The sequence below is a fragment of the Poeciliopsis prolifica genome, unplaced genomic scaffold (genome assembly GCF_027474105.1).
Source record: "Poeciliopsis prolifica strain line A6 unplaced genomic scaffold, Auburn_PproV2 SCAFFOLD011, whole genome shotgun sequence".
NCBI classification, from domain to species: domain Eukaryota; kingdom Metazoa; phylum Chordata; class Actinopteri; order Cyprinodontiformes; family Poeciliidae; genus Poeciliopsis; species Poeciliopsis prolifica.
Window position 1 is genome coordinate 3097971 of NW_026562386.1, and position 12986 is coordinate 3110956.

General features: G+C 35.8%; 2 protein-coding genes across 5 annotated transcripts; both read left to right on the forward strand.

The window, feature by feature from the left end:
- Positions 1 to 1591: 1591 nt before the first annotated feature.
- LOC129364025 (transcription factor E2F5-like) lies at positions 1592 to 6651 on the forward strand. 3 transcript variants are annotated; one of them, XM_055036397.1, is made up of 9 exons: positions 1592 to 1780; positions 3125 to 3234; positions 3328 to 3462; positions 3592 to 3635; positions 4580 to 4644; positions 4734 to 5061; positions 6196 to 6243; positions 6328 to 6372; positions 6454 to 6651. In XM_055036397.1, the coding sequence occupies exons 1-9, from the start codon at positions 1631 to 1633 to the stop codon at positions 6498 to 6500; spliced, it is 972 nt and encodes a 323-aa protein (XP_054892372.1). In that variant the 5' UTR covers positions 1592 to 1630; the 3' UTR covers positions 6501 to 6651. The 3 variants fall into 3 exon arrangements, with proteins under 3 accessions (XP_054892372.1, XP_054892373.1, XP_054892374.1); XM_055036398.1 differs by having other exon boundaries at positions 6331 to 6372; XM_055036399.1 differs by having other exon boundaries at positions 4734 to 5049.
- Positions 6652 to 7643: 992 nt separating this feature from the next.
- Positions 7644 to 12824, forward strand: LOC129364021 (dynein regulatory complex subunit 4-like). 2 transcript variants are annotated; one of them, XR_008606394.1, is made up of 12 exons: positions 7644 to 7788; positions 8014 to 8106; positions 8285 to 8482; positions 8917 to 9117; positions 9198 to 9252; positions 9335 to 9540; positions 9777 to 9932; positions 10030 to 10110; positions 10194 to 10403; positions 10496 to 10561; positions 10711 to 10811; positions 12329 to 12824. XR_008606394.1 is itself a non-coding variant. In XM_055036393.1 (11 exons), the coding sequence occupies exons 1-11, from the start codon at positions 7786 to 7788 to the stop codon at positions 10756 to 10758; spliced, it is 1317 nt and encodes a 438-aa protein (XP_054892368.1). In that variant the 5' UTR covers positions 7644 to 7785; the 3' UTR covers positions 10759 to 11975. The 2 variants fall into 2 exon arrangements, 1 of the variants encoding a protein (XP_054892368.1); XM_055036393.1 differs by lacking the exon at positions 12329 to 12824 and having other exon boundaries at positions 10711 to 11975.
- The last annotated feature ends 162 nt before the right edge of the window (positions 12825 to 12986 follow it).

A 12986-nucleotide genomic window follows, 5' to 3' on the forward strand; every position in this document is an offset into this window, starting at 1 on the left:
TATGACTGCAGCGGAGTCACGTGACCGCGGAAACAGCTCAACGCTTATATTAGGTAAAGGAAGGAACCATAGTGAACATGGTTTAACTTTCTGTTAATTAACAGCAAGATGCTGTTAATGAGCGACCAATTAACACAGGTCGCTGTGTTCATTGTGGTCAAAGTAAAGCAATAGTGTAAATTTCTTGGGATATAATAAACATGCGCATGAAAAAGAGACATTAATTAGAAGATTAAATGAGAATAAAAGTAAGTGAGGGATAAGGCAATTCCTTCAAAGCTGTGGATGTTGTTTTTACCAACAATTTGGGTCAGAGGAAAACACAAAACACATTTTTTTTATTCCTTTCTATAAGAAAAATAAATAAATTAGGTGCTGTTCATTCAAAAATATGAAGAGTTCTTGTCGCTGATTCTTCACATTTTGAATTAAAGTTTGATGAGATTTCAAATCCACAACAAAAAGATATCTGGAAACGCCAGTATATACAATTGAAGGAAGATGGTGACTTTTTTTTCCTTTTCTTTATGAATACTTCCTTTCTCATTTTCATGGTCAAGCTGAAGGAAAGAGATGTCTTGGAATAAAAGCAATAAAGAAGAATATTATTTTGAGCACTTCTTCCAGAGATAACTTCACTCATCTCAGACCTTGGAAAAAGAAGGTTAAAAATTATTTGCTGAGTGATGTTTCCACTGGAAAAGCACAATCATGGGGCTCATCAATGCAAAACCTAAAACAAAGGGCAGAGACAAGTCTGAGTCACAAGGATTGATAAGAGGACACAATAGCCTCAGATAAAGCTGTGCTGCAAAATTGAGCAAGAAAGAGATAATCAATTTCAAAGACTCGCCACATTTTTACACTAATTTTAACATTAAGATGCTTTCACAACCTTCCATTTGTACATAACATATCTGATATGTTTTGTACTATTTTTATTCAAGCTAAAATAATTTTACTGAAATCTGAGAAGAGAGTGATTATGATATTGGAGTCACATTCCTTTGCACAAAAAATAATTTAGACTTTAGTCACAGGTTTCCTCACAATTTAAAGAAAAATAAATATTTTCGAAAATAGAAGCTCTTTTATTTGTCCACTTACAATTTTCATGTACATCCAATGTAAATACGTCCATGAGAAGTGACTATTTAAAAAGTGGTTGAGCTTTTATTTTGAAGGCAGCAGGAAACTTCGTATCACAAAACAAGACACGTTCACATGGAACAGTAATTAAAGATGGCCTTGACATCAGAAATTAAACTACTACAACAATCACCGACATTTCTAATTTTTTTTAACTTATGTAAAAGTAGCTGCCATAAAGAGTTATTAACATTTTGTCCGAACATCAAAGTACTTCCGCTAAGAAATCTTGCAAAAATAAAGTTTTGCTAGGAACTACGTCGGTTCTAGTTTCCCAAAAACAGAAAAAGGTAAGCGCGGAATTTAGTTGTCTTTATAAATTTTTCTTCATACAAGTTTATCAGTTACATCACAATACAATTTCGACGAAAAAAATCTACAGGAAACCCGACTGGAGTTTTATTTTGAAGGACAACATTCCGGTTGTTGTAGCCGCGCAGCTAATTCAAATCGCGTTTGTTTGAATGTCCCGTGCGGCAGAATGGATTCCGAAGAAAGTCCAGAAAAAGAAACCTTTGTTTCGAGACAAGACCTCAGCTCCAATAGGATTCCCAGGAGCCTGAGCCTTCTGACTCAGAGGTTTGTTCGGCTGCTACAGGAGGCCGAGCACGGAGAGCTGGACCTTAGCCACGTACGTTGAACCGTGATCGCAACACTCCCCAAGTTTAAATAGTCTGTGTTGAAAGTCCTTTTTAACTTACTTCATTTCTTTTTTTCATCTAAATTAGCTGACTACTTTTATAATATTTCATTCAACATTAAAGTGTCGACTATGTGTAAGGCTTTTACACTATTAGAAACAAGGAAGGAAATGGGCATTTTCTAGTGTTCAATAAATAAATAGATAGGATTCCAACTGCAGTCCACAATCTGGGAATCCCCACAGGCTCTTGAATGGACTTTTCTTCACAATTTTCCATCCTACAGTTGTTCCTGTTGCTAGTATAGCTTTTTCCACCACTCTCCTTCCACTCAACTTTCCAGTTTTATGCTTACATACAGCACTTTGTGATCAGCCAGCTTATTTAGAAATTACTTTTTGCAGATTATCTTCCTTGTGGAAGGAGACAGTGACTGTTGCACAGCTGTGATTGTGCAGGTTGTAGCATCATATTTCAGTATGACATTTCTTTTATTGTTCTCACGCAATATTCAAGTTTTTCCAAAAACTTGTGTTTCTATTAGCTGTAAGCCATGAATATCATTAAAAGCAGGAATAAGTACTTGAAATATGTGACACTTTGTAATACATCTATATGTTCTATGGGTTTCAGATGTTAATATTAGTGAAATAGTAACTTTTCAATAGTACTTCATGTACCTTTTTGAACTATAGTATTAGTCACTCTTTAACCAGTTTTTCTCAGTAGGTACAATGTAATGATGGCTATATTCAACACATTTGAAAAATATTTTAAAATCTATTTATTCAGTAACACCATTCACTAAGTGGAACATTGCATACATCATTATTTTTAAAGCTTTATTTTGCTTTTATTATGACAACTTTCCACTTACAGCTCATTTAAAATTATATTACATCAGACCAGTAAAACAACATTTTAATACAGAAATATTGGCTTATTTCTGGAACACATAATATTATCATTGAAAATGACTGCATATTTGCATCTCTGAATATTTATCCCCGTGATGACACGTGGGGTGTCTTTGATATAATTTTGTTTGTTTTTAATTCATACTATAAAAATACAATGTTGAAATAGTAGAGAAATCTGACAAGTTTTTCTTATCTGATTTGTTCTTTTCTTCTTTCTTTGTACAGGTTCCATATTTAAAGTATCTGTCATAAATGTACATTGGATTTATTTATTTGTATTCACATAAAGTATTCTAGAAATCTAGATCAAATCTAGACTGTTAATGAATTATTTTCAGAAAACATTTAAATGGTATTTTTGCTAATTTAATTATTTTTGACAGTCTTAATTTTTATGTGGTTGTACTCTTTCAGGCATTCAAGGTTCTGGCTGTGAAACATATCAGAAGAATCTACGATATCACAAACGTGCTGGAGGGCATCGGTCTTATTGTCAAAATATCCAAGCGCCATGTGAAATGGGTGTAAGTTTTTACCTCTTGTTGGTTTGCATAGTAGGATTGCAGAACAAAACAGAGTCTGTACAACAGCTTGACACGTTCTTTTTGATTTACAAGAGGGACGCCTCTTGACAACAGATTCATGAACCTGAACTCTGAGCTGGAGGACTTGAAGTGGCAGGAATCTATACTGGACCAGCAGAGGATGTTGGTTGAAGACATCATCAGGAGCCAAATAGAAGAATGGAAAAAATATCTTTTTTGTAGCAGTTTATAAATAAACATGTTGGTTTACAATATGTTTCTTAATTTCTTTTGGCACTGCAGTGGTCAGATTCAAATTAATGACGTGTATCGCAATATTTCTTAACTCAAATCAACTCTGACCTATGTGACCAATGAAGATATCTGCAACTGCTTCAGTGGTGAGGCTGGGTTTTTTATGGCTGATTGGTTTTAAAGAGGTTAAAGGGGAATTAATTTTTACATTATATGACAGTAACTTGAAGTTGTGTATGAGAGAACATCAGACTTTGTTTTAAAATACTTTGCATATTATGATCCAGGATTATAGGGGGAAAACAGTACAATTGGGGGAATTCTACTTTATCCTATGCTGCTATAGTTACCTGGCCTATATTGCTCTAGTAAAATATTTTAAAGATTTTACTGTATTGAGTCAAATATCACTTTTTATCCAGATTCTCTGCAACAATCGACCAAGGCCATTAAACTTTTACTGCTTGGAAAAAAAGCCAAGCACATCCTGTCCATAGTATGTGTTTGATGTATGACAGTTCAAGGGCAAATCAACTCAGGGTGTCATCTAAAGCTCCCACCAATGAATGCAACATCACATAATAATGAAGGAGGACATATAGGATCTGACCAAAACCTGCTCTCACAGCTTTAAGAAAAGCAAGGGGAGTATTTTATTAGACTGAAGAACATTGTTACAGCAGCATGAGTCAAGTAAAGTTCAAAGCCATTAAAGTTGCACGAGGGTTAAAAGTCAGCCTCTCTGACTGAAGCGTCCTTCAAGTTTAAATGAGAGGAAGAGAAAGTTGCTGTGAATCCGGAGGATTTGGTTTGGCTTCGATTCAACCTGCAAGGCTTCAAAAATTCAAAGGCAGGGATTAAATAATTAAGAAGCTCTGCTGATTTTGACATAAAAGTACTCAAATGTTTGATAATGTAATAATGAGTTCTGAATGATTGAAGTTTTATCGTTATCTAAACAGAATGAGTTGATGTTTAGCTGATTTAGCAGATAGCTGGAAGAATATAGCAGCTCAAGGGGCTAAAAAGAAACTTTAATTTTTGCTTTAAATTGCATAAAAGTTATCATAATTATCTAATTTCCCTCCAGGTCACATTATTTTGGCAGTGCAAGCACCACCAGGCACCCAGCTAGATGTTCCCATTCCCAAAGCTGTAAGTTCTGCTTCATTAGGAATCCTTATTGCTTCCTCTGTCCTTGATGCCTTTCATTCACAGGAGATAATGGCTGTATCTTCCTGCAGGTCCCAAACTGCCCGGCAAAGTATCAGATCTATCTGAAAAGCATCAGAGGGCCCATAGATGTTGTCCTTCTTAACAAAAGAACTGTCAGCTCTGCTCTCGTTGTGCTTCCAGTCGCACCGCCTGAAGAAATTTTGCAGTTTGCCAAGTCAGCGGTATCTATGTCTGAAAATAAAGAAAACAATGATGGACTCTGTGAGGCATCAGCTTTTATCACAAAAAGTACTAAATCTGAATGGGGAGGTGAGCAGGACGTGCAGCAGCTTCAAGAATCCTCTTTTATGAACGCTAGCCGCAACAAAACAGAAGAGTCTGCATGTGAGTGTCAAGGTGAGTATCTAATGTTTTCATTCACCTTGAAACTTTTCATTTAGTCAGTCCAACCTTAAACATTGCTGTATTTCATTGACATCTCTTGTAATCAATGAACATGAAATAGCTCATAGTTTTGAAGTGGAACGAAATTTTCAATTGTTCTACAAATAACAATTGCTGAGATTTCATGAATAAGTTTTTTCACTTCATCTCCCTTTTGAATCACCTTAAATCCACCTTTAAATGCAATTACAATTCAAGTTTTCTTGCATGTTAGGACTGAGTTTTTAAGATTGCCAAATGAATTTAGATTAGAACTTTGACTATACCAATTAGTCATGAATTTCCTCATCCTTCTGGAAGGTAAGCTTCGGTCTTAGCATCAAGTTTTTTGGAGTCTTTAACAGGTTTTCTTTAAGGGCTGTCCTGTATTTATCTCCATCAATCTCCCTTTGCCTCTGACCAGGATCAGTGATGATGCAGAAGAACAGCAATCCCATATCACAATAACAGCACCACCAGATTTTACATTAGAGTTGATTTACAGCGTTTTACATTTAAGGCAGAAAGTTCAGTTGTGCTTTCATCTGACCAAACCACCCTGTTGTGTCGTACACGACATTCAATTCATTTCTGTAAAATGGGGAGTTCTGTGAAGTTGTCTGTTCAACACATTCTCCCAGCTGAGCTGTTTATCGCTGCAGCTCCCCCAGAGTTGTCATAAGGTTCTTGACTAAATCTCCAATTAATGCTCTTATCTACAAGCCTCTTAGCTGAGGTGAATGGGAATGTCTCGGGTATTCTTGGAGTTACTACGAAATATATTCTGCTTTTAATTATCAATATATATTTCTGGTGAAATAATCTGTTGTGTTTTTTTTGTCTAACAAACCTGTGACAGCTTCACAGGCCTCCTAGATTTATGCTGAGATTTTATGACACACATGTGAACTTCATTTCCTACTTCCCTGACTCATGAAGACAATTATTTGTCCTAGGATTTATTTAGGGCCGTCAGCGTGAAAGGTGACTGAATTCATGAAAATGTCACCTGCTGCAGATTTTGTATGTTAAAATGTATTGATATAATATTCCTCAAACTATGGAATTGTGCACCTCTTTAATAATGCGTAAATGTTTTTTTCTTAGGTCAAAACATTTCAAAAGAACTACAGAATCACATAGATTCATCCAAAGGTTGGACTTGCTATTGAAGCTATATTCATTAAAGTTTACAGAGTCGACTTCATTTAAATTTAACATGCCGTTTCTTTTTGTTAGAAGTAATGGATACAGATCTGTTCGCCCAGTTCATTCGCTCAAAAGGTAAGTGTCCTGTAGTTTTTGTCTGTGATTGTATTTCTTGCATATTGTTATTTGCATTAATTATGTTTGCTTCTGTCTCAGTGTTCCCTCCAGTCGTCCAGCTGTCCACATCCCCATCTAAGGCGTAAAGGTCGCTGTAATCAGGAAGAGAGTAACCTGGTTGATGTCCCGTTGTGCTGTTTTTTGGCATCAACACCAACATTTCTTCATGAGCAATGTTTTGTGATGTTTGGTTTAAGTATTTTTTTTTGTCAACAAATAAAAGTTTGACTTATAACACAGAAACTTTCTTAATTCAGTTTTAAAAGCTTGCACTGAAACAGTTTTCTGCAGTGTGTATTATACAGCAGACCTATGATGGTCTCAACCTTTACATCATCTGTGTTTGTGCTGGTTTAAGTGACAAGCAACATAAACCTCGGAACTCCTTAAACAGTACAAACTTTATTCCGTCTATTACCATCAAAACTGTAACTGATGGGAGTGTCACTGTTCATAGACTTTCAAATTATAGAGTGAAAAAAATGCTGTAGCTCCATAAATGACTATATCAAAAACGTGACATTCATTTACTTTGGTTGGAAATGAAACATAAACAACTACCTCTTTAAATATTAAAAAGTGTGACCTCTATCTCACTAGTTATTTCATTTTTGCTGCAGTACATCATGAATTTATTTTACTCTGTCAGCATTACCCATCAAAGCCAAAGGGGGGTGCTAACACTACTATTGTCTACTAGTGCAGTAGATTTAATATCCTGGTTAACCTAACAAATGTTATTGCTTTCAGTTTTATGGTAACACAGAAACCATGAAACCCAAACTTGTTGAAATAATTCTATATGATTGTACATAAAACGAGCCACCAGTTTCAGGTAATACATATTTAATTTAGCTCAGTACATTAACACAAATAACTAGGGATACATGTATTTATCTATTATATGTGTTTATTACCAGTTCGATTTCAAACATTAAATGCCTAATAATTAAAAAACAAAGCGTTTTGGCCCTCTATACATTTTCACAAATTGCAGTTTTAAAGAGAGTCAAGACAGAAAAATCATGATACAAATTTGGGAAGCAGAAGCAAAAAGAAAACAAACGTGGGAGACACACAAAGCACTTTAAAAAAACTGCAAATCAAATGTAAAGCAAAAGTTTGATAACTCAGACTTCTGAGCGCGGCTTTAATCGCTACATTAGAAAAGTAAAAGTTTATTCTTACTTTTTTTGCTTTAAAAAGCGCGTAAGCCAGAAACGTACGTAAAAACGAGTTACTTCCGCATTCACGGCGTTGTTGCTATGGACACCTCAGTGTTGCCCACCGGAGTTGTACCTGCTGTCGTTTATCTTACAAACATAATACAGAAATCGCCTTTCCGCCATCGTTATCGCCTCTAAACGAATTATGGTAACGTGTTTTTAAATGTGACTTTTAATTTACGAATTTCTCACCGTAAATTAAAGTGTTTTAGTTTAATTACCGAATGTGGTTTGTGAATTGTTGGCAGCAGCTGCGGCTTTCTCCGGAAACGCTCGGTGTTATGCTAATAAGCAAAAAGTGATGATGGCGTTTGCATTTAAAGTGGCGCAGGCGCTACGAAAGTTGGGTTTTACGCTTGTTTTTGTCTAACAGCCGCCCAAAAAGGATGCCAAGAAGAAAAAGGCGGAAGCGAAGCCGCCGACGCTAATAAATGGCCTCACCAAGGAGGAGATATCGAGGGAACAGGTTGGGTTATCATTTAAATGTTTTAAATTAGAGGATTGAACCCCGCTAACTTTAACGCCTGTCTCTTTTCAGTAACGCCTGTCCTCTTTTCAGGATATAATATATCCATGTTTTGGGTTCACATGTCTTTGTTTTCAAAATGATGGCTGGATTGTTTACAGATGATGTTGTGTTTCAGATAGAAGAGCATGTTCTGGGACTTCGTGAGGTGCTGGACAGGGAGAGGGTGGAGAGGAATTACTTCCAGCTGGAGAGAGACAAGATTCAGTCCTTTCGGGAAGTCACTGACAGAAAACTGGCGGAGGTTAAGGCTGAACTTAAAAACCTGGAGAAGGCCATGGAAGATGATGAGGCTCATCACATAGTGGGGATTAAGGTAACTTTAATGCTCAAAAACTGCAGCTGCGTTCTCACATTATATGTATATTCTTATATTATATGTTACATGTATTTTGATGAAGGCAAAAAGTCACCTGTGTGTAATCCTTGGTATTGTGTGCAATCTTATGTTTGCAAAGAACTGTTTGGAAGTCTGCAGAAGTTACTATTAATTTTTTTTTCACATACTATGGGAGACATTGTTCCTTATGATGATAATTTTGATTGATTTAGTTGAAAATGAGTTTTTTCAATCTGTAGCTTGAAGTACATAAGAATGCTTAATCTTCGTTATGAATCACAGCCGCCTAAAAGCCCTCACCACTTTCAGACATCACATAGAAGGAAAAAAAAAACCATTTCGCATTTTGAATGAAAAAACTGGATAGATTTTCCATTTTATATAGCTTCATTTGATATCTTTCCTGCCAGGTCTTCAGACAGAAGATGAAGCACCTCCTGTGTGAACACCATAACACAGTCACTGAGCTGGAAGCAGATATTGTCACCACAACCGATGTGCTGGAGGATGAGCAGAGTCAACTGGAGGCAGATCTGTATAGGGAAATGATGGGCATCCTGGTTGAGATGCAGGAGTCCAGCTGTGAAGACGTTTTCAAAGAGCTTCTGCTGGTTCGTCCTGTACAGAATAACATTAAAACACCTCAACATTTCTGGCGCGCACTTGAGTGTTTTCTTTTTCCTTCAAACAGAAACATGAAGAAGAAATGACTGCAGCTAAGGAGAAGTGGGAGAGACTTCTGAGAGGTGAGCAACTAATTTACGACAGTTCTGCATTTCATAATGTCAGCAATATAATGAGCTACATCTCTGATTCCTGTTCAATCAGAAACTTCAATCAGAAATAAGACAGAATTACAAGAGCTGGAAAAGGAACACGACTACATAATGAAAAGTGTGACATGTGAGCGAGAGCTGCTCTGGAAGAGCCACTTTGGCAATCTTAATGAAGACATTGACAGATGCATAAGTGACGCAAAAGATCTTATTAGTATGTTGAGCAAAGATACAGGAAAAGAGATCACAGCTCTTAAGGTAAGCCCATAAATCAAATAGCTACTAGACTGATCAATTGACTGATTAAAATCAATGTTTTGTTTTGATTTAATGTAATTTTGTTATTCAATAACAATTGAATAAAAAAAAAATGCAACTTTACACACACATATTTTTTACTAATGAATGATTATTTTTAGATTTCTCAGTTGCTGCAGCTTTAATCTTGATGTGTGGTAATTAACTCCCATAAGTTAATTTTTTTGTCATTATAGGAATGCAGAGATAAAAAGGTCTTGGAGCTGAAGAGCATGAAAGAGGAATTTCATGCTCTTTTGAAAGAAAATAAAGAATTTGCCAAGCGTGTTGCAAAAACCGAGAATGAATTTAGCCGTCTTGAAAGGAGGTCAAAATCCTTCTCACAGTCAGAGGTTGTGTTGATGATTCTTTTTGTAACTGGTTGCTGTTATAAGTGGGGTTTTTTTACTGTCTTTTTTGAAGCATAATTTGCTACAATGTGTTTCACAGAGTAATTTAACAATTCCTCAAAAAAAGATTCTGAAAGAGAAGAAGACAGAGTTTCAAATCTTGGAAGAGCAATTCAAGAAGGTAAACGCTTTTTATTAAGATTTTTGATGGCGAGAGTGAAAGAATCATTCATATGACTGAAGTTGTTTTTAATCTTTGTGTAGCTTCAGATTGAGGTGGAGGAACTACAATCGTCTGTTCCAAAGACAGTTGATATGGCGGAGAACCAAGCAGATCTGTCTCTCAGGCCTCTGGAGGATGAGCTGATGGCTCTGAATGACAGTGTGGAGAAGGTCCAGGCTCAGCTGCAAGCCGTGATCTCAGCCCCTAACGTGGACCAAACCGCCGTCACTGAAATCACCCACAAAGTCGAGGTAACGTCGTAAGCTCACACCTTTGGTGGCCACTCTTTTAAGTTCTCTGAGGATGTTTTCGAAAGCATAACAAAAAACACATTTACTTGCAGAAAGAACTGGACATCAGAAATTCTGCTATCAAGAACCTAAAGCATAAAAGATATCTGATATCAACGGTCAGTCTATGTTTACTGGAGAAAATGAGAGTCTTGCATTTGATCGCGCTGTTGCATGAAACTTTTGGTTTGATTTGGATCAGTGTCTTACAAATAGATCATGTGAGTTTTTGACTTGTATTCATGGCAGATGAATGTGTCTCTTTCAGGCTCACACTGCCGCGGTAGAGAGGGCGGAGGGCGTCTTCGCGACGTAAAAAAGATCTTGACGAACCCTTGATTTCCCACACAAGTTGCTTTATTATATCTGGTCAGATCTTAAATTTGTTTATTCTTTTATTCTTGGTTTAATTTTTAGTTTTAGTTACTCTTTGACAAAACTAAATACTGATTTAGGGCAGGAAATCACCTTATCAGAAGGAATTCAAAGCCAAACATTCAACCTCATATTGACCTCCTAAAACATCTCTGTGACCAAAGCTGCGCTGTTGTAGTTTTTTTTTGGTGAAATAAACAAAAACAAATCTTGTTAGGTGTTTACAATAAGTTGCTTTATGATGAAAACGGTGCATGTTTATCAAGATATGGCTCAAGGTAAGGGATTTCAGTAGTTGACTAAAACCAATCAATAATAGAATTATAAACTGTTTTTGATGGGATTTAATCTGTGTAATCTTAGGATGTAAAAGGGTTGGAGTCACATAATAGACAAAACCTCATTTAATAGTTAGATTTTACTCTCCTAAATGTTCAGTTACTTACCTAGGAGTTTACAGTATGTAAACTCCTAGGTTTACATACTGTAAACCTAGGAGTATGTAAACTCTATAACATAGTATGTTTACATAGTGTAAACATACTATGTTTACAGTATGTAAACTCCTAGGTAAGTAAGCTGGGTTTAAAATCAAACATTATTTATAAAATCAAAGCTTTTTTAGGTGATTTTAGTGAAATGAAATGGGCTTTTTGCTATTAGCTCCTGCTACATTTTTGTCTTTACCTAAAGTTTTTGTTCTGTAACTGGACTCACTGACACACATTATACGTTATTTACACACAGACTAATAATTTCCAGCTTTTATTTCTGTTAATTGTGATGGTTTTCTGCTTGCAACTGATAAAATGACATCCAAGATTAGATTACTACATCAGACCAATTAAATGTATATGAACACACATGAGTGTATATGATAATACAATCATGGACTTACTGAAACGTACTTGTTTAAATGTCATCATGCTCTAATTTATTGAACATGACTGAATTTGTCATGGTGCATCTAAAAGGCTAGAAAAGAAGTAATGCAGAATTGTTTGTATGTGTTAAGCAACGGTATAAAATTAATTTTCTTTAGCCTTTGTAATAGTTAATTTTGCTGAGTAGTTTGTGGAGATGAATTTGTTTTGTTTTGCTGTGTTACAGTGACTGTAAGAATTTTAGAGGTGATACAATAAAGCCGTTTCTGCAGAAGTTATTTTTTGAACCCACAACCCATAAATTTGATGCATGTGAGTTTAATTAAATATAATGGTTCAGAAAAACTCTCTTCAGATTTTGTTGTCTCACAAATCTCTGACCTGCTGCTGCGCTGCATTTATTCACTACTCAAATCATTATAATGGGATCGAGGCTCTTAACCTCATTAAACTGGAAGCAAATTGGAATAGATCTTCATGTCTGCCTAAAATATGAAAAACAATCTGTGATATAATAATTAATTCTAACAAATAACACAAAAATTGGCAACTAACTATGCAGTTTTTGTGTTTGCCATCTTACAGATGTCTTCTCTTTTTGTTTTTTGTCACACTTAAATGTTTCAGATCATCAAACAAATTCAAATATCAAACTCATCCTGGAGGTCAGGAAGAACCCAGAGCAACATCTAGTGCACTGCAGACCTAATTAATCTCAGCTAAGGTCAGTGTTCATAATTCAACAGTAAGAAAGAGCCTGGATGTAAATGGCATCCATGGGAGAGCTGCAGGGCGAAAACTGGTGCTGGCTCACATTTACCAAAAAGACCTTTATGATAAACAAGACTCTTGCAAAAACTATTCTGTGAATTTGCTCGATGAAAGTGGAACATTTTGGAAAAGGTGCACAGTGTTTCATTTGACTTAAAACTAGCACAGCATTTAGAAACACAATATGATAATGAGAAATACAAATATTGTGGTGTTCTGGATATTTTGCTGCTTTGGGGCCTAGAAGACTTATCATAACTGATGGACAAGGGAGTCCTGACCTTAAGCTCAAGCACAACTGAGTCATAATTACTTCTTCATTAATGGTAAGAGCTGTTGGGAAATATTTATTTTCTTTTGATAAATTAAATCAAAACTAAAAAACTGCTTTGTGTGTTTATTCAGATTATCTTTGTGTGATTAAAGCCTGTAAAAATCTCTTTCAATGCATAAGAAAATTAAAATGCATGACAACTTGTTTGACAGAGAGAATTTCCTGCTTTCTGATATAAAA

Coding starts and splice junctions, on each gene's coding strand:
- LOC129364025 (XM_055036397.1), top strand. CDS start 1,631: ATGGATTCCGAAGAAAGTCCAGAAAAAGAAACCTTTGTTTCGAGACAA. Junction 3,235..3,327: donor AAGCGCCATGTGAAATGGGT/GTAAGTTTTTAC, acceptor TTGATTTACAAG/AGGGACGCCTCTTGACAACA. Junction 3,636..4,579: donor TATCTGCAACTGCTTCAGTG/GTGAGGCTGGGT, acceptor ATTTCCCTCCAG/GTCACATTATTTTGGCAGTG.
- LOC129364021 (XM_055036393.1), top strand. Junction 8,107..8,284: donor AGGAGATATCGAGGGAACAG/GTTGGGTTATCA, acceptor GTTGTGTTTCAG/ATAGAAGAGCATGTTCTGGG. Junction 9,253..9,334: donor GTGGGAGAGACTTCTGAGAG/GTGAGCAACTAA, acceptor CTGTTCAATCAG/AAACTTCAATCAGAAATAAG.